This window comes from Diospyros lotus, chromosome 10, assembly GCF_014633365.1.
Source record: "Diospyros lotus cultivar Yz01 chromosome 10, ASM1463336v1, whole genome shotgun sequence".
Taxonomy (NCBI): Eukaryota; Viridiplantae; Streptophyta; class Magnoliopsida; order Ericales; family Ebenaceae; genus Diospyros; species Diospyros lotus.
In genome coordinates, this window is record NC_068347.1 from 4,865,346 (window position 1) to 4,892,803 (window position 27,458).

Below are 27,458 nucleotides of genomic sequence, written 5' to 3' on the forward strand. Positions count from 1 at the left end.
CTCTTGTGAAACACAAGATTAGAAGCTCCAAACAAGGTTGAGAAAATATATTTCTCTATTTCTTAAGATTATACATTGATTCTCCTTTTCTCTTTATAGAGGAAGAGAATAATACAAAAGGAAAATGACAAAAAGGAAAGAGGAATATACACAGAATATACATAGCTTCTAAGATATACAAAGAATATTCTATATTCAAAATACTTCTATTTCTACACTCTCCCACGAGTTGGCTTGAAGATATCTTCCATGGCAAGCTTGCTCACAAGTTTCTCAAACTGAGTTTTGTGTAATCATTTTGTAAGAATATCAGCCACTTGGTCAACTGTTGGAATATAGGGCATACAAATTACTCCATTATCAATTTTTTCCTTAATAAAGTGTTTATCCACCTCTACATGCTTCGTCTTGTCATGGAGAACTGGATTATTAGTAATAGAGATTGCAGCTTTATTATCACAGTAAACTTTAGCTGGTAGGGAAGTGGAAACCCTCAAGTCTAATAGAAGCCTCTTTATCCACATGACCTCACAAATATCATGGGCAACTGCACGAAATTCGGCTTCAACACTGCTTCTAGCCACCACATTTTGTTTCTTACTCCTTCAAGTAACAAGATTGCCTCCCACAAAGGTGCAACACCCTGATGTAGATCTTCTGTCAGTTATACTCCCTGCCCTGTCTGCATCTGTATAAGCCTCTATATGAAGATGTCCACGTTTTCTAAAAAGTAGACCTTTCCAAGGGGTTCCTTTAGGTACCGTAGAATTCTGTAGGTAGCTTCAAAATGTTGTGAACCGGGTGAGTGCATAAATTGACTTACAACACTTACAGCAAAGGCTATTGTTAGATCTTGGATCTGGCAATTGCAATTCGGGCGAAATTGCGCGCGAAAGGGATACCCGAAGGTAGTGGAATTTGAGGGAGAGAGATAGAGAATTAGAAAGAAAGAGAATCGAGAGAGAGATAGGTGAGGGAAATGTGTTCAATTATATTTTCAAATGCCCACTAAAGGGGCAATGAGCTGGCTTATATACCCTCCTCAAGGAGGCGCCAACATTTGAATTACAATCATCTAACTACCAGCTTTTACACACTTCTAAGCTCCAACCGCCTACTCCCATTATTACTACATTACCCTTCGAATAACAGATGCCCTCGCCCCTGTCCGTGACAATTCCCCACCCCTTAAGATTCTTCTTGTCCTCAAGAAGAGTTTATAGGAGTTCGACTGCCCTTGGAAATTGCTGGAGTAGGTCTGGGAGATACTCTCAGGTGTTGTTTTCTTGATGGAGGGTGGACCGACGGACGAGCACCTGAGTGAGGGGAAGATTTTGTTTGTATATAACGATCCACGATAGCGACCGGTTCAGCTGTCTGTTGCGATGCGAGAACAGCCGGGGGCAGAGATGCGCTCACCAGGTTATTACCACGAGATGGTTTGAGGAGAGAGACGTGGAAAACAGGATGAATAGAAGTCTCTACGGGAAGTTGTACTCGGTAGGCCGTTTTGCCCACCCGAGCTAAGACTTCATACGACCCATAGAATTTAGGACTCAGTTTGGAGACGGCCGCTGGTGAAAGAGTCTTCAATTAGGCATGCCGCAGTTTAAGATAAACTCGGTCCCCAACTGAAAATTGTCGTTCACTTTACTTTTTGTCAGCGTATTGCTTCATGCGATTTTGGGCGTTCGCCCATTCCCGCTTTAATGTCTGCATCACTTGTTGCCGCTGAGTGAGATAATCATCCACTGTGGCTACCAAGTTGGGGCCACCACTAACCGGAAGCAGTGGTGGTTTGTAACCGAATAAAGCCTCAAACGAGGTCATTTTCAAGGACGAGTGGTAGTTTGTGTTGTACCACCATTGTGCCAAGGGCAGCCACTTGTGCCACCCGGCAGACTGCACCAAGCACACACACCTAAGGTAGGTCTCCAGGCATTGATTTGCACGTTCCGTCTGTCCATCCGTTTCCGGATGATAGGCCAAGGACATGTGGAGCTAGGTTCCCAGTGATTTCATAAGCTCCTTCCATAGTAAGCTGGTAAAGACTTCGTCGCGATCAGATACAATGACGCGAGGTAAACCGTGTAATTTTCCAACCTGATCAAGGAACACTTGAGCCACTTCTTGGGCTGTGAAGGGATGAGTGAGACTTAGGAAATGGCTGTATTTGGTGAGTCTGTCCACGATTACTAATATGCAATCTTTGCCCTCTGACTTGGGTAATCCTTCCACGAAGTCCATACTGATGCTAACCCACGCTTGCTCCGATTGAGGCAATGGTTGCAGCAGCCCTGGAGGGTGAATGTTCTCATGTTTACACCGGCTACAAATGTCACAATTCTTAATATAACTCTGCACGGCCTTCTTCAACCCCGGCCAATAAAATAATTGTTGTACTCGGTTATACGTGCTTTGGACCCCCGAATGGCCTTTTACGGGCGAGTCGTGCAAAGCGGTTAGGATCTTTCGTCGTAGCAGCTCATCATCCTTGATCACCAGCTTCTCTTTGTAGCGTAACAACCCATTCCTTAGTGAATAACCCGGTTTGCTCATGGGGTCTAATGTCAGTTGCTCCATTAGATTCCTGGTCCACTCTGTGTGCGCGTAACTGGCTGCGACCTCTAGGTGCCATTCTGGTATGACAAAAGTCATGGCTGCGGCTGTTCCTTCCTCCATACAGCGGGAAAGGGCATCAGCTGCCTTATTCTCGTGTCCCTTTGTAATACCCGAGAAATTTGGAATAAGCAATTTATTAGAAAAATGGGATTTCAGAGAAGATTGGTATTTGAATAGCCCGAAAAATTGACCGAATTGACTGCAGGGAGTGCTCTGGAGCCAAGATGCCAAAGAAAAATTACGTGGCATTAACGAGCGTCTCGAGATAGGATTTATGGTGCCAAAAGAAATCGGATCGGGAACGGTTTTCGATACAGCTAAAATGCAGCTACCAATTAAGGTTGCAATACCGAATTTTTATAAACGATTTTCGGGAAGTTAACGGAAGCTTGAGGGGGCTTCGATTTTTCATAAGAAACAACCCTTCAGTGGTTTCAGGAAGAAACAAAGAGGTTTATGGCCAAAATAAATATTCGGGCCAAAGTGCAGTTTTTCAAAATTGCCAGAGGGAGGCCGAAACAATGTTTTTTCGGAATTTTCAGGAGTCAAATAGATGTTTTTAGGCTTGAGGGTCGTAAATACAATTATGCAAAGTTGAAGGGCCTTGTGAAAATGGGTTAAAGTGAGAAAGCCAAAATGTAAGGGGCTATAATGCAATTTCAAGAAAATTCCAAGCAACCATGGCCGACCAGCCATCCTGTCGCCGAATTCAGCCATGGGAGACATGAGGAAATGGCTGGGGGACCTTGGGGGCAAGGCCAAGATGAGATTTTTGGCTAACAAGTGGCCAAAATTGCATCAGAATCGAGCTAACTTTCGGCCGAAAGTTTGCCCACTTTGATCGCGAAAAATGGAGCATTTCGGTGGGTTTTTGGACCGACTTGGGGGAGGTAGAGGCTCTAAGAGACTGGGGTTGGTCGAAATCGAGCATTTTAAGGATTGAAAATGCCTATAAATAGGCATTCAAAGTGGCCGAAAGTTGGGAAGATTAAGGCTTCAAATCGGCCACGAAATCGAACGAATTGGCCATCCAAAATAAGGGGCTTTTGAAGCCCATGAAGTGTAGAAGCTATCTGGAGAATTTGGGGCATTTTCGTATAGGTTTGAGGGGTTTTCGAGGCTTCATCGGAAAAACCAGGCGGGCGACAAAGCCGAGCCTGTAAACAGCCAATCGGAGCATCTCCGAGTCTTCTTTCAAACCCAAAAACATGCCATCTTGATCGACTTAAGGAGGGCTTTCGAGGGGTGGAACAATCGGCCATCGCCGGAAAAAGATGGCAGGAGAAGACAATCGGCGCGTGCAGGTTACGCGCTGGTGCTTCACGCACGCCACTCGCCCTAGGCGCGTGGGCTTCTGGAAAAATTGGAGAAAAATATTTTATGGAAGTCGGTGCAAAAAGTTTTGAAGTTCGGGTTCCCAATGTCTCGGTTTTAGCACAAAAGAACCTCGTTTTGCGTGAAAACGCAACATCTGGGTAAGTTTAGTATTTTTCCCTTGAAGTTCATAGCCTATAATAAATTGTTGTGAAATTAGATTTGAGAAAATAGTCCCGAGGTATTTATTGAAATTTTTGGAAAGGAAAAATGAGAGAAAATGAAGGAAAAATGAAATAAATAGAATATTGAGGATATTTAGTAATTAAATATCATTTTGATGATTAAGGTGATCGAGATGATGTGATTGGTGCAACTTTTGAGAGTTGGCACGAGAATCGAGGTCAGGCACACATATCGAAGCGATGCGCGTTTTTCGAGGAAGTTCGAACTTCGTGCTAAATGTGAGTTTTTCCTATCCTATATGATATGATTGTTTATTATGCATGATATTTATGAAAGATGTGATTGCTTATATATGCATGATATTTACGAAAGATATGATTCATTTTGTCATATTGCATGGAAAGTCGTGATATTTGCATGGCACGATATTATTGTCATACTGATATTTGTGCATGGGAATGGGATGTCACCCTCAGAGTGTAGCCGTAATTCCCCAAGGGCAACGATGGAACAACGTTAGGCTTATCCTGTAGAGGTTCGGGATTTTGTCTAGGGTTCTGTGCCGAGCCGGGCCTGGGAAGTTACACTAGGGCAAGTGTTTGTTCACGTATTTGCATTATGCATTCACGTATCATGTTTTTAAACTCTCACTAGAAGTTTCATCTTCTAATGGGTTATGCCCTTGGAACATTCCATGTTCCAGATAGGACTTGCAGATATGGCAGGGATGTGATTGAGACGTAACGGCACGTGATGACGTAACCGATGAGTTTGGCAAGTTGTCCCTGTATTTGTTTTCTCATGAGTAGTCTGGATATATTATTATATTGGTGATCATGTATAATTGTTATGGTTTAATGTAATTGTGAGGTATTTTTAGGATTGTATCAAATGAGGTACTCAGTTGTTATCTCTTGATGATGAGTCTCCATGTAATTAAGTATTTAAAGATGTAATGGTCCAAATTCTTATTTTATGATTAAAGTGGATTACGATTCTGTACCATATCAAGTTTCGATTTTAAGTTCCGCATTTATGATGATTATCTGTCTTGGCTTATCGGTTCTTGTTTAGTATGTTGGGAAGATAAAAGGGGTTGTCGGGAATGGTTTATAAAAAAATATATATATATTCCTGAAATTCCTAAGTTATTTAACGCTCGGAAAAGCGGGGCGTTACACCCTTCTTGTATTGAATAGTGTAATCAAGCCCCATGAGTTTAGACATACCTTTCCGTTGGAGGTGTGTGTGTAACTTCTGTTGCAATAGGAATTTCAAGCTTTCATGGTCAGTGCGAATAACTATCTTACTCCCTTCGAAATAATGCCGCCATTTGTCGACGGCTATCAACGCCGCCAGGAGTTCCTTCTCGTACACACTAAGACCGAGGTGCTTTGGAGCTAAAGCCTGGCTGATGAAGGCTATAGGCCTCCCTCCCTGAGCCAACACTGCTCCTACTCCATAGTTGCTAGCATCGGTTTCCAGAACAAACGGTTGATTAAAATCGGGGAGGGTCAATGTAGGAATCTCACACATGGCCTTTTTGAGTAGATCAAAGGCGGTTTCCACTGCTTCATCCCAATGAAATCCATCTTTTTTGAGCAACACCATGAGTGGCTTGTTGATGATGCTGTAATTTTTAACAAATCGCCTGTAATAACTCGTGAGACCCAAGAATCCCCGCAAACTCTTCATAGTGGCCGGCCGTGGCCAGTCATTCATAGCAGTAATCTTTTGGGGGTCAGTGCTCACCCCCTTCTCTGATATAACATGGCCCAAATATTCCACTTGGGTTTGTGCAAAGGCACATTTGGACTTCTTGATGAACAACTTATTGAATCTAAGGATTTGCAAGGTTAACCGTAAATGCTCTATGTGTTTAGGGAAACTGGGATTGTAAATTAGGATATCATCAAAGAAAACCAGAATGAATTGGCGGAGATAACGTTCGAATATCTGGTTCATGAGGGCTTGGAAAATTGCTGGCGCGTTAGTTAAACCGAAAGGCATAACTAGGAATTCGTAGTGTCCTTGGTGGGTCCTAAAGGCTGTTTTGTGGATATCTTGGGGATTCATACGAATTTGGTGATATCCGGAACGGAGGTCAAGTTTGGAGAAAACTTTAGCTCCATGTACCTTGTCTAGTAGGTCTTCTATGATAGGGATGGGAAACTTATTCTTTATGGTAAGGGAGTTGAGTTGGCGGTAGTCTATAAGCCGCCAACTGCCGTCCTTCTTTTTAACTAAGAGAAGAGGAGAGGCATATGGGCTAAGGCTGGGTCGAATGACTAATTGTTGAAGCATTTCTTTGATCATGCGTTCGATCTTAGCCTTTTATTTTGGGGGATACCGGTAGGAACGAATGTTAACCGGCTCTGAATTGGGTTTTAGGGTTATGGTGTGGTCAATTGGTCTGGGAGGAGGTAGAGCTTTCGGTTCCTCAAACAAATCCTTAAATTCATCTAAGAGTTCATCAAGTAAGTCCAGTTGAGTTACCTCCCAAGGAATGGAGCCCTGCTTCGTTGCTTCCACCTTGATTTTGCCCCCAAGATCCAACTCGTCCTCCTCCTGCTCAATTGTTTGTATCGAGAACAATTGAGCCACCTGTGTCCACTTGCGTTTGAATAGCTTATGTAGTCTTTTGCCTGAAATGAGTTTACAAGTACCCGCCTCTGCACCGCCAGTGATAGTCATTCGTTTTTCCCCTTTGTCAAAAGTGACTTCCATCTTCTTAAAATCAAGGCAAATGGGGCTTACTTCCCGCATCCAATCCATGCGTAAGACCATATCGCAGCCTCCTAACCAGAGAAGTCTTAGGTCAGCTTCGAAGTTCTCCCCCTGCATTTGCCAACAGAATCCCATGCAAGCAGACTTACAGATCACCTTTTGTCCGTTAGCCACCGTAACAGACAATGGTAGTGTCCTAGTAAGTCGACAATGGAGCCTCTTAGCCACCCTTTCATCCAAGAAGCTATGTGTGCTTCCGCTGTCAATGAGTATAGACAGGTCATCCTCCTGTGCCTTATCGTCTACTTTTATGATTTTACTTGTGGATACTTCCCTTAGTGCATGGAGAGAAATCTCCATTTTCTCTTCGTTCTCTTGGTTCTCGGTGTCCTCAACTTCTTCTTCCCCATCCTCGGTACCTTCTAACAACAACGATTGGCGTTTGCATTGATGGCTTGGCTTATATTTGTCTCCACACCTGAAACAAAGCCCAGCTAACCTTCTCTATTCTCTCAAATTGTTCCCAAATGATGGGGATGGAGCTGGTAGAGCTAACGCCTTCCCGTTGGATCCCCCTGTTCGTCCTTCCTTATTCCACCCCCTGTTACTCTGTTGATTAGGCACCTTCCAACCTCTACTAACCTCTCTCTGCTTCTTCGATAAGGCCTCTACCGCTAGTTCTTGCAGCTTAGCACACTCAGTAGCCTACTGTACAGTTTTTGGTTGAAACATTTTCACTATGGGGCTGATTTCTTCGCTCAAGCTGCTGATGAAGCTTGACACGAAGTAGCCTTCGGTGAGTGTGGGATTGGAAATTAACATGAGTGCCTTCAATTCTTCAAACTTATGTTGGTAGACTTGCACAGATCCTCCTTGTTTCAGTTTATTAAATTCTTCTACTACGTCTAACATTCCTTTCTCCCTAAATCTTCCACACATCCCTTCCACAAATTCTTCCCAAGAACACTCGTCTTTCACTCCCATCCACCCCTGGTACCACGCATCCCCCACATCGTTAAGGTAGGCTGCCGCAGTTGCTACCTTCAGTTGCTCGGCCACGTTGTAGAGACGAAACACTCTCTCACAACGCCTCACCCACCATCGCAGATTCTGGCCATCAAATAAAGGAATCTCCATACGTGGCATCAACGTCCCGCTCTGGTTCGATCCTTGTGCTACGCCTGATCTCCTGACGCCCACGATTTCCTCCATCATTGGTTGTTCTGCGTCCAACTCCGCAGATCCCTCCGATCTACCATTACCCCCTAGATCGTTGAGGATCGGTTCCAAATGCTCCCTCAGAGGAAACTCTGGAGAGATTCGTACCTGAGTTTGGCATGACAACATCAGCATAAATTGATGCATGTGATCCCAGGGCGTTTGGTTCTGTTCTCTCATTTGCTCCTCCAACCGAGCCATCTGTGATCGACTCTCCTCCCGCCAAACATTCACCGCTCCATCGATCTTTCTTTCCATCGAACTTTCAAACGTATCCATCTGATTCTGCATCTCCGAAACCGACGCAGTCACCTGCTGGAGCTGCGCTTCCATATGCTTCATTCGAGTGCCGTCTGCCATGGCCCTCTCGATCGCCCACGAACGTGCTCTGATACCAAATTGTTAGATCTTAGATTTGGCAATAGCTTCCGCTGCAATTCGGGCTGAATTGCGCGCAAAAGGGATACCCACAGGTAGTGGAATTTGAGGGAGAGAGATAGAGAATTAGAAAGAGAGAGAATTGAGAGAGAGATAGGTGAGGGAAATGTGATTCAATTGTATTTTCAGATGCCCGCTAAAGGGGCAATGAACTGGCTTATATACCCTCCTCAAGGAGGCGCCAACATTTGAATTACAATCATCTGACTACTAGCTTTTACACACTTCTAAGCTCCAACCGCCTACTCCCATTATTACTACATTACCCTTCGAATAACAGACGCCCTCGCCCTTGTCCGTGACAGCTATGTCTAGTCGAGTATGGAATAGATAGATAAGTCTACCCATAAGTCTTTGATATTTCTCCCTTTCTACCACTTTCTTGGCCTCGGCAGGTTGAAGTTTTAAGTTGGATTCAATGGGAGTTTCAACAACCTTACACCGAAGCATTCCTGTTTCACTGAGTAAATCCAGAATATACTTATGTTGGTTGACAAAGATCCCGTCCTTAGATCTTGCAAATTCCATCCCAAGAAAGCACTTTAGAGGACCCAAGTCCTTGATCTCGAACTCATGAGTTAATCTCCTCTTAAGCTCTTCAATCTCTCCCTTGTCATCACCAGTCATTATTATATCATCCACATAGACAATTAAGATTGTTTTCTTACCGTCACTAGCATGATTGAAGAACAGTATGTGATCTGGTTGGCTCTGAATGTAACCACAGCTTTTCATCGCCTTCTCAAATCTTTCAAACCATACTCTCAGAGACTGTTTTAGACCATACAAGGATTTTTTTAAACGACATACCTTGTTTGTACCGAGGCTCTTCTCAAAACCTAGTGGAAGATCCATAAACACTTTTTCTTCTAAATCACCATTTAGGAAGGCATTCTTTACATCAAATTGGTGGAGTGGCTAATCAAAATTCACTGCAAGGGAGAGAAGAACTCGAATACAGTTTATTTTAGCTACTGGAGCAAATGTTTCTTGATAGTCGATGCTGTATGTTTGGGTGAATCCCTTAGCAACCAGCCTTACTTTGTATCTTTCTATACTTCCATTTGCTTTACATTTTATAGTAAATACCCACTTATAACCTACCGTTGTTTTGCCTTCTGGTTTGTTCACAATCTCCCAAGTTGCATTCTTTTTAAGAGCACTCATTTCCTCTTGGACTGCTAACTTCCAATCTGGGTCACTAAGGGCATCCTGAATTGTTCTTGGGACATGTAGGTTAGAAATATTTGAAAGAAAGACCTTATGATAATTAGACAATTTTTGGTATGGCAGGTATTTAGCAATTGGGTGTTTGGTACAAAATTTCACTCCTTTCCTAGTAGCAATAGGGACATCAAGATTGGATAAGTCAAATGAAGAATAATTTGAAGGAGTGAGTTTAGAGTTACTATGAGAAGAAGAAGTACTATCGAAAGGCCCATCATTCAAAGACGTTGATTGTTCAATTGTTAGAGGAATATTCGGATTGATAGTATTCTTCAGGGTTTGCCTTCTTGTATAAAATTGAAGCCCCGGTTTTGGAATATTTTGATCCGTTTGTGGTAATTCTCCCCCTGGTTCCAATCCCATCACGCTAGGCACCTGTGAACCAAACACACCCTGTTCCACAATGTTTGGAACATTTATATCCTTGAGTTGTTTATCAGAGTGGAGGGGAGTACCAATCATGGTAGGACGAGAATCATAGAGTTTTAAGGAATTATCCTCTTCAACATTAGAATTCAAAAAATTATCTTCTTTCTCAATATGCTCCCCCTGAAGATGATTTTTGGGAAAGTAGGGTTGAGTTTCAAGGAAAGACACATGAAAATTTCGAGAACATGAAAATTGATGTGAAGGAAAGATGGGTTCTTCTGAAATTCTGATATAAAAAACTCAGCCGTCCATCTTACACTGCAATAAGTTACTGATATTTGTTCAAAAGGTCGTGAAAATCAGTAATCATGCCACATCAAGTCTTCTTCTACCCAGAGCGTCAGGATAGCATAGATAAGCTTCCCCGACTGAGCAGTAATCACATTGAAGAAGTTAGAATTCCATGCAGTCAAGAGAATACCTTCTCATACTGCAACCAAATGAAGCTTTCAAAACTAACAACCTCAGGGACCCATTCTCTCACTGATTCAAACCATTGAGACAACCATGGAGCACCCTGCTCCAGCATGGTTCTTCTAACACTATTATTATCAAATAGCAATAGCATCATTTTACCTCCCATAGACTTAAACTGACATGAATTAACACCTTCCTGAGTAAAGATATCTTGCAGTCTAGGAATTATTGATAACTCCTTTACATATCCCACTGCACAACAACTTGACCAAGAGCAGTCTTCGACTGACAGATGATAGATAAGCTTGGGTACCTGAGACTTGACAACCTCCACAAAGGATTTGCAAATAACAGGTGAACTGTGATCACTTCTGCAGATTTTCTGTGAATAACCTTTATTCTTGCCAACCTCCACCTAATATCCCTGCTTCTCAAGTGATTTGTTCCCGAGCTCCTTTTTAGTTTCATTCTTCCTAGACCATCTAACAAAAAATCTCTCTTCCATACAGCATGCAGCCATTGAGCCTGTTAATTGCAACTCCAGCCTCATCCACTGATGCAAATGGAATGAAAGCAAACTTAAGCTTATTCCTTAATCTAGTCCTTTTTGGAATATCAATATCCTCCACCCTTTTACATTTTGCAAAAGTGCTATATAATTCTTGTCTACTAACCACCAGGTGAAGTAAATCAACAAAGACAGCATTCGATGCACTAGAAGCCTTATTGCTAAACATGTTACCCCTGTAATTCAAAACTTGGGATATACATTGCTTAGAACCTCAATCATGGCCCCAAGAATTCCATCTAAGCTTCTCACAAGCCCTTGAGAGACCTTGAAAACTTCTTAGACTCTCCCAGTGATGAAACAGGTTCCCTGAAGAACGTTGAAATGATCTCCTCTGCCATGCCTTTGGTTTCTCACTCTCCCCTTACTCTCATGTAACATTTTCTCCTTCCTCGTGCAATGCTCGTCTATTAGTCATTCTCTTCATTGGGTACCCAGCAATGGTGGATATTGTGTGAACTTAAGTGGTAAATGATAATTGTATAATCAAGGTTATATTCTTCCCCAATCAGTGGGATGATATAATGCTCATCATACAGCCAATTTAAGATAATCAAATATTGTCGTTATCTCTAACATCACCCTGAGTTTGGTCATCTTTTTGTTGAAGCCTTGGGTACTCCTTTTTCTCTGTTGAGGAAAACATTTCGTTGAAGATTCTGGCATTTGGATATGTGAGTTGTAAGCTTGTATATGGCAGACTTGGCAATGTTTTGGTTTATCTGGAGTTATACAAGAGTTAATAGGGATACTCCCATGGTGGTAGCAAGATCTTCCCATTTTGAATGAGTATCGATGATAGTGCTTGACCATTGGTAACACAAGTACGTGGAAGATGATGATAGAAGGCCATTCTACCGATTACCTTAAGGTTAGGTGGTTGAGTAATGGGAGTCTATAAAACTAGAGGTCATGGTTTTTTTTTTTTTTCTTTTGACAAGGGTAGAATGATGAGAAATTTGAATTAGTAAATTTAATTTTAGTTATTGGGATTTAGGTTTTATTTAAAATGTGGAATTTAGATTTGAGATTTTGTTTAAGTAAGATTTTTTTTAAAATTTGATTACCTGAGTATATCCTTTGGCAACAAGGTGAGCCTTAAGACGATCAATCTGGCCATCAGGGCCAACTTTAACAGTGTAAACCTAGCGACAACCAACAATAGACTTACCCTTGGGAAGAGGTACCAAGTCCCAGTAGAATGTAAGGCAGACATTTCTTCGACCATAGCAGCCCGTCACCTTGGATGGGAAAGAGCTCCAGGAACAGATTTAGGAAAAGGAACAGAAGATAAAGAAGAAATAAAAACAGAATATCCAGGGGACAAAGAATCATAGCTAGCAAAATGGGATGGAAGGTGGTGCAATGACGAATACCTTTACGAAGAGCAATAGGTAAGTCAAGATCAGAAGTCGGAGGCGACAGACCAGAGGAGGAAGAACTAATCGGCATAGAGGATGAGTCAAGAGACGGCTCCCTCGGACTAGCGACGACAGGCGGTGCTGGTTGGGCCACGAGTTGTGGATGCCGTTGATAGACCTGAAGATCGGGGCGATCAAGGCGAGAGGAAAAGGATGGTGGAGATGGAGATGATGTAAGGTCAGGAAAAGGGACAAGCAAAGGTAACCCAGCAGACATAGACTTGGAGACCTCAGAAGAACAAGGGAAATAAGGAGATGACTCAAAGAAAGTAACATCCGCTGAAACAAAATATCGAGTTAATTGAGGAGGGTAACAATGATACCCTTTCTGAAGGTGGGAATAACCCAGAAAAACACATTTGACGGAACGAGCGGATAACTTATCATGACCTGGGGCAAAGTGGTGAACAAAGCACGTACTCCCAAAGATACGAGGGGGAAGAGAATATAATTCAACCTGAGGAAAAAGAATGGAATGAGGAATCTGGTCATTAAAGATAGAAGATGGCATGCGGTTAATTAAGTAACATACAATTAAGACAACATCACCCCAGTATTGAAGCGGAACATGCATATGAAGAAGAAGCGTGCGGGCTGTCTCAATTAAATGACGATTCTTGCATTCAGCCACCCCATTTTGTTGTGGGGTTCCAAGACATGAAGTTTGGTGCAGAATCCCATTAGATGTCATATAAGATCTAAAGGGGAGAGACAAATATTCAAGAGCATTATCACTACGAAGAACACGGATAGGCAAATTAAATTGTGTTCTAATTTTAACACAAAATGTAGTGAAAACTGAAAATAACTCTGAACGCGTTTTCATTAAATATAATCGTGTAGTTCGAGAGAAATCATGAATAAATGTTACAAAATAACGAAAACCGTCTTTGGAACTAACACGAATGGGACCCCATACATCTGAATGGACTACTGAATAAGGAGAACTAGCATGTTTATTAACTCTACTTGGGAAAGAACTACGACTATGTTTCCTAAGTTGACAAGACTCACATTCTAAGGAATAAATACTAGAGAAACTGGGAACTATCTTCCTGAGATTAAGAAGAGATGGGTGCCCCAACTGACAATGGACTTGTAGTGGAGAAGTTGTCATCATGCATGCCATTGAAGAAGCAGGGAGAGACAGATAGTAGAGACCATTAGACTCAAGCCCCGTGTCAATCGTCTGTCTGATCCTCCGATCTTGCACAAGAATAAAATCAGACAAAAAGGTTATAGAGCAATTAAGACTATGAGTGAGTTGACTGACAAAACAAATTAAAGGTACATTGTGGTAAATGTAAAACAGATGAAAATGGTAAAGTAGGAAGAGGTGATGCGGTGCCAATACCCGTGATTGAGGCTTGAGAGCCATCAACCGATGTAACAAGAGGTAGAGACTGTAAAGTTTGAATATGAGATAGGAGAGAACGATTACTAGACATGTGATTAGTGGCACCGGAGTCGAAGATCCATTGGCCAAGAAAAGAGGAAGATTTAGTAAAGCAGGCAGTAGGGTTACCAGTGTTAGCAAGGGATGTGACAAGTGACGTAGCCTGTTGTGCCGCCTGAAACTAAAGAAACTAAGTATACTCCTCCTCAGAGATAGTCATTGGTGAGGAATCATTGGGTGTGATAGATGCCTGACCCTCCAAAGCGCCCACAACCATGTTATTAGTATTGGTTGCGTGAGGTGGACGACCATGTAGGCGATAGCGAGTCTCTCTAATGTGACCAAGACAACTACAATAGGAATATTGGGGCCGAGGATGACCACCACCCCGATGACCACGATGTCGTAATAAGGGCAAAGTGATCTCCAGGTATGGACATGCCACAATCAACAGTAATAAAAGAGGCTCTAAGTAGCTTGGAAACTACCTCTGTCAAAGGAGTGAGAGAAGCACTGTCAAGAATCCGTGTCTTAACTAATTCAAGCTTCGGTCGAATTCCATGAAAACAGAGGATAGTAAACATTTGATCACGCTATTGCTGTTGTTTCTTGATATTGGTATCAAAGGGCATCAACTTGTTAAAATCGATAATAGAAGCTTGAAGCTTACCCAAATACGTGGTCATATCCAAATCGGCCTGTCGTAAATTGAATAAAGCACCAATCACATCATAAATGAGTGATGTCATTAGTATACAGCTCACGAGCCCAAGAGGTTGAAATATCGACATCAAGGTTGGTTCAATGGTCTACCACAATAAACTCAATAACTGAGCATCCTCCTTCCACCAAAGAGGTTGATCGCCCTTAGGAACAGTTGAAATAGTCTTTGATTAATGATTCTCAAGGCCATGGCCAAGAAACCAAATTTCAACTGCAGATGACCAAGCAAAATAATTCTATCCACTCAACTTCTTTGTGGTAATAACTGGTGTGCCGAAAAATGGGGAATGGTTACAGGTGTGGACATGGTGGAGTGGCTTGTGGATGAAGAGTGAGCTCAAGATGAAGACATGATGCGGAAAAAACAGCAAATCTAGAGCAAATTGGATCTGGAGTAGGGTGAATTTCATGGTGGCCCGATCTGGGCTGATCTAAAGACTAACGGCCAGATCTGGGGTCGCTTGAGGATGGCCGGATCTAGACAATCGACAGTCGCAATGGCAACGGCCAGATTTGGAAGGGACACACCTAGGAGCTGAGCCAGCCGGCAGTTACAAGCTAAGGGAGAAGGCGGTCGCTGCTAGAAAGAGAGGACGCACGCCGGAGATATGGAGAAGCAGTAGCAACTGAGCGATGGCGACCGAATCTAAGCAATCCGCAGCCAAATTTGAAGGGCGCGACAGCTAAAGGCAAATCGGGGGCCCCGAACTACAGGCGGCGGTAGATCTAAGGTTGGGAGCCACTGGATCTGGGTGAGCTAGGGCCGTTGATCGAGAAGGCAAAGGCAGATGAAGTGACCGGCGGTGATGGTGGCGGTTGATGGCAGCAGCAACGGCTAGGGTTAGGTTAGGGTTTGGAGGGCTCTGATACCATGTTATGTGAATAAAATAAACTGTGTATATTTCCCACAAGTGTATAGTACAAGTGTATATATATACATACACGTATTAATTAATTACACTAATATCTTCTTATCTTATTTAACAATTGTTTTAGTTAAACTTTATCCTATCAATTGACATCATTAATGTAATTAGAAAGTGGTTGATTTGGAATACAATTATGCTTTCTTCCTTTAGCTGAATTCTCTCCTAGGTCTCCCTTTCCCTCTCTTCTTCTTCTTCCTCGAATTCCCTCCCCCCCGATTTTCCGCAATCTTTCTTGTTGTCTCACATCACTAGTGCTCAGTGAAAGGTGGAATTCTGTCTCAATTTTTTCCTTTTTTTCGTATTTATTTGTTTTTTTTTTCTCCATTAGTTTATTCCGCAACATGTTGGGTACCCTTCATATCATGTTTTCCCTCCTATTGTTTCTATTTCAAGGTCTAATCAAATTCTTTCATTTTGCAGGTATGGATGCTCATGTATCTTATGACTTCCATTGTCAGCGGAAGTTACACCCAGAAAAATTCAAAAACCAACTGGTTAATCAGGTATTGCATTGTTGAGTACATTGTCTTCATTTATACAAAGATATTGGACAATTGTTACTGAGCTTGCTCCTCCCCCTTAAAATTGTATCCAGATTGCGCATTCCGGATCATGTTCTTTTTGCATCCTTGGATCGCAAGGAACACAAACTGGCTTCTCTAGAATGGGTATCCCAAGCAGTGCATGAATTCAGTTAAAACATTTTAAAACTAGGGAAACTTAAAGTTCGAATAAATTTTGAAGAAAATTAGAGAAAAGAAAGCTTCCTTACCTCACTTTCTTGCATATTCTTTTACACTCAGTAAACTGAGTTGACCTTTCAATCTGGTGAAAGATCCTCTCAATGGACTGAAATCAACCTGTAGCTTTGTCTAACAAATTATGCCTTCTCTCTGTTGACTGAGTCGAAAGCCTCAGTTGGCTAAATGCTGCATTTTTCTGAAAAGAAGGTTTCTGTCGAGTTTCAGTTGACTGAGACATTGTTCTCAGTATGCTGAGTGCCTTCTAAGTTTTATCCTTGAAAAATTTATTCTTTAAGCTTCAAACTTGTATATTCAAACTTAATCCTCACCACTATGGTTCTTTATACTTATTTTGGAAATATATTCTTTTATACTTATTTTATTTATCCTTTTACTTATTTTATACTTATTTTGGAGATAATTCTTTTGAAGTAATTTGTTTAGAATATTTTGGCTTTCTTTTGAAAAGTAACCTTAATGAAATAATACCATTTTTTTGTTTAATCTCGTAAATATTAAGCCCAAATTGAATTGATCCGGCACTTTGAATCTTACTTGAACACTCCCTAGGCTCTTCAACTTGTCCACTTGAGTCTTGAAATTTTTGCATAACCCTCTTTGTTCCTCCTATTCATCACTCAAGTAGATAATCAAATACCCAGTGTGTTGTTATCATCAAAATCACAGGTTGTGTGCTTGAGCCTAACATTTAATGCTCCAAACTCTTTTTAGAATCTCAAGGGGTCTATTATGTCTCAAACTGATATTTCATTTCCTTTTGAGTGTCATCACTCTTTATCATAAAAACTCGAAGGAACACGTGGACTGCAATATCAAATTTCCAAGTCTTGTTGCTAGTGGTATAAGTAAGTCTTTTGTCTATTTTGTGCTATATACAATCTATCCTTGCTTAAACATACTTTTCAAGTTCCAACTGCATGTTTTACCAAATTTAGTTATAAGCATATTCTATTTATATATGTGCTCAGACTAGTTGCCTCTATAATCTCTTTCACAAGTCAATAATTCTCATAAAGTCTCAATTGTCTCTGCAATTGTTATATACTAAACTTTAGCATAGTAATTAGGTGTAGCTACAACTCTCTCACAAGCCATCAACAATTATAACACAGAAAAATCATCAAGAACCCTCATTGAAGGTCAACCTTGACATCACTGTAACATCTTTCATCAACAACAGATTTCATCATATTCATTAACAGCAGATTCCAAAATCATTATCGTTAAAGGACTTCAAGAAAGTTCCATGGCAGTAACAAATTCTTCTCATTTTGAGCAAGTTGGTATTGGTGACGATCCTTGACTACTAGCACCACGAGTCTGCACAAAACTGGAGGATGAGTTTTTTTTAACAAGGGGAGAATGATGGGAAATTAAGATTATTAAGTTTTAAAGTATGATAATGGGATTTAGGTTTTATTTGAATTTTAGAATTTATATTTTTTAGGTTTTATATGTTTAGAGTTTTTCTTTAGATTATCTGCAATTTGTTATATTAAGAAAATTGTAGTTAGATTAATAATGTTTTAGTTAGGATTGGATTTGAGCATATAAATAGGCTAAAGAGGTAATCAGAAATAACGGTTTTGATTTATTTTGAATGCTTTTGATTAATTATAATTTCTTCTTCTTCAGTCTTTCTTTATTTTAGTCTAGAGGAGGCACACTAGTTGGTGTGCTCAATTTGTTTGCTGATAAAGCGTTGTTATGCTAACATTAACATAGCACCGCTGTTCATGTTATTGTCCTCACATTCATAAAACTGGAAGGAAAAAAGTGCTACTTTTCCAATTGGAAAGAAGATAAGAGTAATAAAGAAATTATTGTAGGACGAGAAAAATAATAGTAGTTGTATGATTTATCTCCAATGCTATACTTGTATTTAACTATTTAAAATCTCGTACAAGGAAATATTATATTAGGATTCTAACAAGATTGTAAGGAAAGATCATAGCAAAATTATAGCTATCAACCATCATAATATAGTTATCAATCTTCACAACATTATAGCTATCAATCAACACAAGATTCATCATATTTATTGAGGGGTTGGTATATGAGTATCATTAGTACTTAATTCATTATGCTTATTGCTTGAAATAAATGTGAAACAAAGTGATAGAGGGCATTGAAGTAAATATATTGGGAAATATCATTCTACATGCAAACATAAAAATCAGTATATTTTGTTGGTTTACACATCCTACTTTTTTAATAATGTAGACATTTCAGTTTGTCTCTTACGCTCATGTTTTCATATAATTATAAGCATGGTCTTTCTTAAGAAAATAGTAGTTGTCTAGTCATTGTAGCCAAAAGGTGCTAACTGTTCTTTTGTGTTTATTAGAGTATATATGCGAAGATTGGATGTAAACAGGGATGGTTTTGTGCTTCACTTCTGCATCCTTCTTCAAGGTGAGGTATTGTTTATATGCACTATGCTCTATTATCTATTCTTGGAAAAGAAGTTGGAAAAAAAGTTCTTCACATCCACTTAAGGGGCAAGTTTGAACTAAGAATCTCCAAGAAAGGATCAAGCTTGGATTAGGTAGACACATGTACAGTCAATTTTTTATGGAATTTGACTGAGCATCTATATTGTAAACATTTTCACTTACTAGACACATATAAGGCAAAATGGTGTGTATTCATTTGCAAGTCTCAAACAATTTGATCTCTATGTATGATCTCTTTCTAGAGTACTTTTAGCTGCAAGTGGAAGTTCAATCTCACAAAATATTTTGCTGGCCTTAAACCTGTCTATGATCATTTAAATATGTTTCGTGCTGTTAGGCAGATACTTGAGAGATGCAGAAAGAGCAGGGGGAAATGTGTTTCTTCAGTTTTACTCAGGTTGAAACCTAAGTTTGAGCCTATGAAATCTCAAATTCTTGGGGAGCAGTACTTGCTTCCTATTCAACCTACGCTTGATTCTATGTGCCACATGTAGGGATTCTCCTTCTAGGGAGACAGACTTTGGCCAATAGATACTTTTTAGTCAGTCAATCATTATCATAGTTATCATCAGACCCCTCTGCATTTTGTGGTGGTAATGGCTTTCATGGAAGCCATGATAATCAGCAAACTGGTGGTGGTCAATATGGCCATGTTAGGAGATCAAATGAGAGGCTTACTCATTACGGTAAGGCACAACACACAGAGATTGATTAAAACCAAAAAATAGGACTTATCAAAAAAGGATTTGATTGGTAGGCAACCCTGTATGTTTTTATAAGTTTCCAATTGTCTCTTCTTTTGGTGGTGAGGAACCCAAGATGCTGACCACATATAAGGAAGATTACTCCAAGTTCCCATACTATCAAGTTATCAGACAAGCTTCTCTTCCTATTGAATTATTTGCCTGTTACCAGGTTGATAGATTTTCTACCAGAAGTTGTCAGTCAATTTTTAGATTCTCAATGTTCAAGTGATTGGGATGCAATAATCTGAATTTTGAGGTATCTTAAGGGTGCCCCAAAATGTGATGTACTGTGTCAATATCATGGTCGTACACTGATTTATGAAATATTCAAATGCATGCTTGTCAAGTTCTCCATCCAACAAAAAGTTTACCATGGGGTATAGTAAGTTCGTTGGAGGTAACATAGCTCAGTATATTGCTAGACCTCAGATAGAATGGAGTTACAGGACTTGTGGCTTATTATGGTTAACACATAGTCTCAAAGAACTTGGATTTCAACATTCATTGTTTATGGAATTAGCGTAGTAATCAAGGGTCAGCCTACATTGCTTCTGATACATGTTCAATGGAACAAAAAAAACACATTGAGGTCATTTCCCACCTTATTTTAATAAAAATTCTGAACAAACAGGAAAAAAACATTATTCGAGTAACTTAGAATTAGTTTACTCAATTAGGAAGAGACCTACTTGATGAAGGGAAGCTTGAAGTTTGATTTATTGATCTCTCGAATGGGGTATTTATACAAGAAATATCCTACAACATCTCCTAAAAGATAGGAAAGAATTTTTTTTAAAAAGAAGAAGATAGGGTACATCAGTTACAACAGGGTTTATCACTTGATTCTAATGTCCAACTAACTTTATGTCTTGATTCTTATCTCTTTATTCTAATCTCCTTCTTATCACTTTATCCTAATCTCTTAATTTCCGCCATAGGATACGAGATCATCATCTTAGACTTTTGAATCCTCATTTTTCATTCTCGGTATTCAAATTCTTCAACAAGTTCTTTACAAAAATGTCATCAAGACAACCTGCATGAAGTTGAAGATTAATTTGTAGATTTGTTTACAAAAGTTTGGTAGCAGCGGTAAAGTTGCTCCTTTGTGACCTGAAAAAAAAAAAAAAAGAGCAAGGGAGCAGGTGCATACAAATATGATCCCTGCAAAGTGGAGGGCCTTGTGCACCGCGGAGGTTGGCTGCAAAAGCTTTTGGGGGAGGGACAATGAGTTTTTTCTGTCACAAGTTTTGTAACATATGACGTGTTCTATTTTGACATAAATACAAAATAAAGGCAGAGCTAGTCCAGTATTCTCTCATTCTATATGAAGTTTACAAAAATAATTGTAGTACCACGCTAATTTGTGAATATAAGTGTCATCTTAATCATATGAACTGAGCTTATTCGAGTATCAACGAGAGATTACTCGATGGAAAGAAGCTCTCTGATATATTTCTGTGACAATGAGATGTATTTATACACACTACAACACAAAATATCTCCAGAAAAATAGGACTAATTATCTCCTAAACTATAGGAACAGATTTACAAGTTTGAATTGAGAGATTTGCTGGAGTTATCTTCTTCACACTGCTTTATCTCTTTATCCTCTAATCAACCTTATCACTTATCTCCTTGAATTTCTCTTCTCTCTTTTATCTCCTTATTTTCGGCCATAAGAGATAAACCTGATCATCTATTTTAGTCTTTCCAACAAACAGCAACTTATGCTAAAAAGGTGTTGAATTGTTTATAAACATTATCTCTTTAAATGTTAGAGAGCTATAACTAGGAGATATGGTGTGTAATGAGCCATTTATCTATGATTTAATGTCAATTTATGGGTGTGAGGTATTAGGTAGAAGATATTAAAATTGAAGTATTTTTGATTGAGGGAGTATTAGCAAATATTCGAAAATTTTGAGGTTTAAGTGTAATTTCGAAAACTGGTAGCTGGATCATCTTAAATATAAAATATGCATATTAATAAGTGAGGAAGGCTGTAGGTCGGGCAGTCACACGCACATGCGTGAGGGCGGAGGTCTCAAGTTTGAATCCGCACGCTAGCAGGGAGGAAAAATGGCTGGATTTTTGCCAGCCATCAGACTCCCAAAACAGCGTCGTTTCAAGCACCACACGGGTGCCATCCGGGCAGGCCGCAATGCCGTGCCATGCACACACTGGCCGCACCTTGCTGCTGCTGCCACGCGCAACAGCTGCCAGATATGGCCATGCTGCAACGCCACTTGGCGCACCCACGTGCTGCCACATGTCCAAATCGCTACCTTGCCATTTTTCCACCTTCCCTACACTTTCTCCCCTATATAAACCCCCCCAGGCTTCAAATAGGCTATGAAATAACTTAAGGAATTTGAGAATGGGGAGGAAAGCAGCCAGCTAAGTGGGAAATTCGAACAACGTGGTTAAGGTAAATGCAAAATTAACTAAAATTAAATAGAAGGTAATCTCGGTAATATTTAATTTAAATATTTCTGTTGTCTTTCAAAGCATAATTTTATTAAGAAAAGGCTTGAGCTGAGCCGGTGACAGCCTTAGTACTGTGAGAAATTTAAAAGCGGAAATCTAAGGCAAGTTCCTATCACTCTCTTTCCTTTTGGCCAATTCTTTATCCTTTTTGTGCAAGTTTTTCTCTTTCTTTCCATGTGAGTTCTTATACTTTTTGATTCTTTGGTCAATTGGTTCCTAGTTGGTTCGTGATTTACGCTTAAAAATCCTTATCCTTGGACACTTGCTTAATTTTATAGAGTTTGGATCGCTCTATAATTCTTTTGTGGAATGATGCCTAACCATGCGGGAATAGGTTCTTAGATGGTATTTGGGGTGGTGTTTGTATGCTTTACAGTTTTATTTTATTGTTGCATGGTTATGGGTGGTTAGCATTTGGGGGTTCATGTGTTGAATATGCAAGGGCATGATCTTGCTAGTGTGTCGTGAGTGTGCATTTAGAAAGCATCTGCATGGCATTCGTATTCTTATGTGGGGCGTAGCATGGCTTGATGCTTGACTTATGGGAGTTATGTATCATCGTCAATGTTGTAATAGTCTTGCATCCTTATATACTGCATTACATGGTTACTATTGCGCACGGGATGTACATCCACAGGCTTGGGTGACAAGAGGACCGTCCTGAGGGAGCTTTGGGCTCAGGTGCATTTGGCTCAAGATTTGCTAGCTAGTTCGTGACTACATGTAAGTTGGTATGGAACTATAGAAAGGGAGAAAGGGAAGTGGTATTCCCACACACTTTATTGATATGAATCAGAAATATTTATACAAGAAGTTTCCTAAGAATCCTCCTAAGAATTCTCCTAAGATTTAGGACTAGATTACAACCCTATTATATAGGATTAGATGTTATTCTACTAGATTACAACACTAAAAGATAAAACAACAACATATTCAGCTGTTATCCCACTATGTGGGGTTGGTTACATGAATTTTAGACTTCTATGTGGGTTATTTCCCAACAGATAGTTTGTCTAGAATTCATATTTGGATCCGATTAGGTTTTACGCTGGCTGTCGGCTACCTAACACAACCCTCCTCCTTTATCCGGGCTTGGGACCGGCAGTGGATAATATCCCCTGGCGGAGTAATGATGAAATGAAGTTTCAACACCATCTTTTAAGAAATATCTAAGAAATAATACAAAGCAAAATAACAAAATAAATGGAAAGATGATCATGGATGAGTCTTTTGGAATCTTCAAGGCCCGGCCCGGTCTTATTTTATTTCTTCAACACTCCCCCTCAAGCTGGAGAATGTATGTCCCACATTCCTAGCTTGCCTACTAGATCTTCAAATCTTCTTACCAGCAGTCCCTTGGTCAATATGTTTGCAATTTGTCCCTCAGATGGAACATATGGTAGATGAATGAGACCTGCTTCCAACTTTTCCTTTATGAAGTGTTAGTTTATCTCAACATGCTTGGTTCAGTCATGTTGAATTGGATTATGGGCTAAACTGATTGCAGATTGGTTATCACACCATAACTCAATTGTGCCTTGGATCGAAACCCTTAGATCTTTGAGGATAATTTTCAGCCATAAGATTTTGCATAGGCTAATAGCCATAGTCCTAAACTCTGCCTCTACACTTGATCTCACCACGACACTTTGCTTCTTACTTCTCTAGGACACAAGATTTCCTCCTAGGAACACACAATAGCCACTTGTAGATCTTCTATCAGTTACACTCCCTGCATAATCTACATCTGAGAAGCCTCTAATGTTCAACTTATTTCCTGCCTTAAATAGAATTCCCTTACCTAGAGTGGCTTTTAGATAACATAAGATTTTTTTTGATAGCTAGCATATATTCCTCAGTAGAGCTGTGCATGAACTAACTCACCAAGATGACAGCAAAGGCAATGTCTGGCCTAGTATGTGATAAGTATATGAGTCTTCCAACCAGCTGCTAATATTTCCTTTGTCTATTAATTTGCTATTAGGATTGTTCCATAGCTTGCTATTCGGTTCAATGGGGATTTTTTACCCTTTCCCTCCGATCAATCCTGTTTCAAACAATAAATCAAGTATATATTTTCATTGGGATAGAAAAATACTCACTTTGGCATATGCCACTTCAATTCCCAAAAAATACTTGAGTGTTCCCAAGTCTTTGATCTTAAACACTTTAGCTAGCCTTTCTTTTAGTCTTTTATGTTCTCCCTCATCATTGCCAGTCACTATCATGTCATCCACATATATCAATAGTACTATCAATTTTCCTTCTTTTGAATGTTTAATAAACAAAGTATAGTCTCCCCTACTTTGGTTGTAACCTATAGTGTGCATAGCTTTGGATAACCTCCCAAACCAAGCTCTTGGACATTGCTTGAGTCCATATGGGGCCTTATTCAGCCAAAAAACCTTCCCTTCATGTCCTTTTTGAAACCCTGGTGGTAATTCCATGAAGATCTCCTCCTGTAAGTCCCCATGGAGAAATGCATTTTTTACATCTAGTTGTTGAAGATGCCACCCAAAAGAAGCTGCCAATGTTAGGAGAATTCGAACTATAGTCATTTTTGCTACTAGAGCAAATGTCTCCAAATAATCTATCTCATATGTTTAGGTGTATCCTTTAGCTACCAGCCTTGCTTTATACCTCTCAAGTGTCCCATCGGCCTTATATTTGACATTAAAAATCCACCTACACCCAACTGGATTAACTCCTGTAGGCATGTCCACAAGATCCCATGTATGATTCTTATGTAAAGCCCTCATTTCCTCTAGCATAGCTTGTTTTCAATTCTGATTCCTTAGAGCCTCAGTTACTGACTTTGGAATGATAATTGAATCTAGAGATGTTAGAAAGCTCTTGTGGTTTTGGGAGAGGCGATGATAGGATAGGTAATTGGTTATTGGGTGTTGAGTACAACTTCCCACTCCTTTTCGAAGGGCAATAGGTAGGTTTGTATCATCAACAATGGGATTAACAAATGCTGAAGGCATGAACTGCATATGATCCAAACTTTGAGTAGGGGTTGAGAATGGAGCATGCTCTAGGATAGGTTGTTTTCGTTTGTACACATAAGGAGACCCCTTGTATCTTACTGGAGTTACATTCCTTTGGGAGACTACTTACTCATCAAGTGAGGCCGAATCATTCCAGTGATTATGGCTGTTTGGTGGAGGCTCAATAGCTAGTTCACTTGCTGTTTGAGGGGAAAGGGGGCTAGATTGATTGGTAGGATTAGAGTCCTAATGAGGTTGGTGGTAAGGTAAAGGAAGGAAGGTGTCACTAGGCTGATTGGGTGGCTAGTCACTATAAGAAGTCTCCCCTTGGTGACTAGCTGGAGATCAGCCAAAGAAGGGTGCGTTTTCAATGAATGTGTTAGAATTATTAGTATAATTGTATATATTGTAATCATTGTATGTGTGTGTTTTATTTGTAATTAGATTAAACCCATAGGTTAAGCCCGTAGATGTTTAAGGCCCATTATGCCTATTATAAATAATAAGGTAAGAGAGGTTAATCTCTTAGATTTTTCTCTCATAATTATTTTCTCACATGGTATCAGAGTCACCGATGAGAAAAACCCTAACCGTCGCTGTGTAACTTTTTCCAGCGACCTTCAAACCCTAACCATCATCGTCACTACCCATACCAGAACCCCATTGTCCGGCCACCACTTGCTAACACCACCACCCTAGGGTTTGCCACCATCAGATCGGCCGACCGCCAAAGACTTGCCACTGCCGGACCCCCCACGTGCCACCGCCACCTCTACCCGCCACAGCATAACGGTGCGTCCGCCATTGAATTCTCTCCAGCTTCTCTAGATTTGATCTTCGACATCCCCTCAAGCTATTTTCGGTGTCAAATTCCTCGCCATATCTGATCTCAGTAATGTGGTTTCTACCAGTGCTACTCTCGCTCCAGCATCTGTTACGCTACTGCCTCTCAATCCTTTACTGTCTCCAATCTTGAGATAACCAATATTACCACTGTCGAGTTGATAGGGTCTACCAATTATCTCTTATGGGCAGCCTCTGTCAAAATGTGGTTCAAAGGGCAAGGCCAAGCAGATCATCTTACCACAGGCTGAAAGTGTGCCAGAAGCTAATCGAGCTAGATGAGAACAAGTTGATGCCCAGTTATGTAGCCTCCTATGGCATTCTATTGATCTGTCCATCATGTAGCTTTTTCGCCCCATTGAAACTTGTGTTGATGTGTGGAAGGAAGCTGAAGAGTGTTATACTAACGACATCTAACATTTGTACACTATGATCTCTAATATCAAGAATCTCAAGCAAGAGTCGTCCATGGAATCTTATATGGGTCAGGTTCAGGCTCTCATGTAAGAATTTGATACTCTTCTTCCTCTTACTACAACCCATACCGAATAGATTGCTCAACGAGAGAAGTTTTTTATGATTATTGCTCTCTCCGGCCTGAAACCAGAGTTTGACGCCATCAGGCATCAAATCTTGACCAGCTCCAGTAGTCCTACCATGAAGGACTCTTTTAAAAGGTTGTTGAATATGATAGGTGTGCATGGTATGTCCTCTTTTTCTTATGTTGTTCATCTAGTTGAATCTTCAACTCTTGTGTCTTAGGCTTCCACTGTAGGAGGAAATAGAGGACGCAATAATAGTCTCCCACGTCCATAGTGTACCTTTTGTAAGAAACTGGGTCATCTTGAGGACAAATGCTGGAAGAAATATGGTTTGGCCAGCTGTTCCACCAGCATTATCTACCAATACAGTTCATGTATTTCAAAGCGATCCTAGTCCTGCTCAATCTCCACCAGGTTCACAATTGGTACCTATGTCTGCAACTGAGTATGATACCTTCCTAAAGTTCCAGGCCACCCAACAGTCTCATCCTAGTAATCATGTTGCTTGTGTTGCTCAAGGCTCATCTGTTGGTCATTGGATTATAGATTACGGTGCCACTAACCATATGTGTGGTAATGAACTTCTTTTCTCCTCAGTTACCTATTCTGATACCTAGCCTACTATTACCCTGGTCGATGGTACTAAAATTGAAGTTAAAGGGATCAGCCAAATCACACCCACCTCATCTTTCTCATTAAATTATGTTTTATATGTTCCTGATAGTCCTTTTAATTTGATTTCAGTTAGCTAACTCACCAAAACCCTTAACTGTTCTGTTATCTTTATTCCTACCTCTGTTTTGTGTTCAGGACTAGGGTATGGGGCAGATGATTGGCGTCAAGCGTGAGTCACAGGGTCACTATTATCTTGTTGTGCCTAGTTCGTCGGTAGCTTGCACTAGTGCCGCTTCCCCAAATCTTCTCCACTATCGTCTCGGTCATCCCAACTTCTCCAAACTAAAGAAATTAGTTCCTAGTTTGTCGTTATTGTCCCTGTTTAATTGTGAGTCGT

The 27,458-nt window shown here is 40.4% G+C and overlaps 1 protein-coding gene across 3 annotated transcripts in view; it reads left to right on the plus strand.

Annotated features, from left to right (window-relative positions):
• Positions 1-27,458, plus strand: part of LOC127811881 (diacylglycerol kinase 5-like) — an 82,717-nt gene that overhangs the window by 38,788 nt on the left and 16,471 nt on the right. For all 3 annotated transcript variants that reach the window (XM_052352076.1, XM_052352074.1, XM_052352077.1), the window contains exons 8-9: positions 16,036-16,118; positions 18,727-18,794. In XM_052352076.1, coding sequence (XP_052208036.1) covers positions 16,036-16,118; positions 18,727-18,794 — 151 coding nt within the window. The remainder of the gene's footprint in view (positions 1-16,035; positions 16,119-18,726; positions 18,795-27,458) is intronic.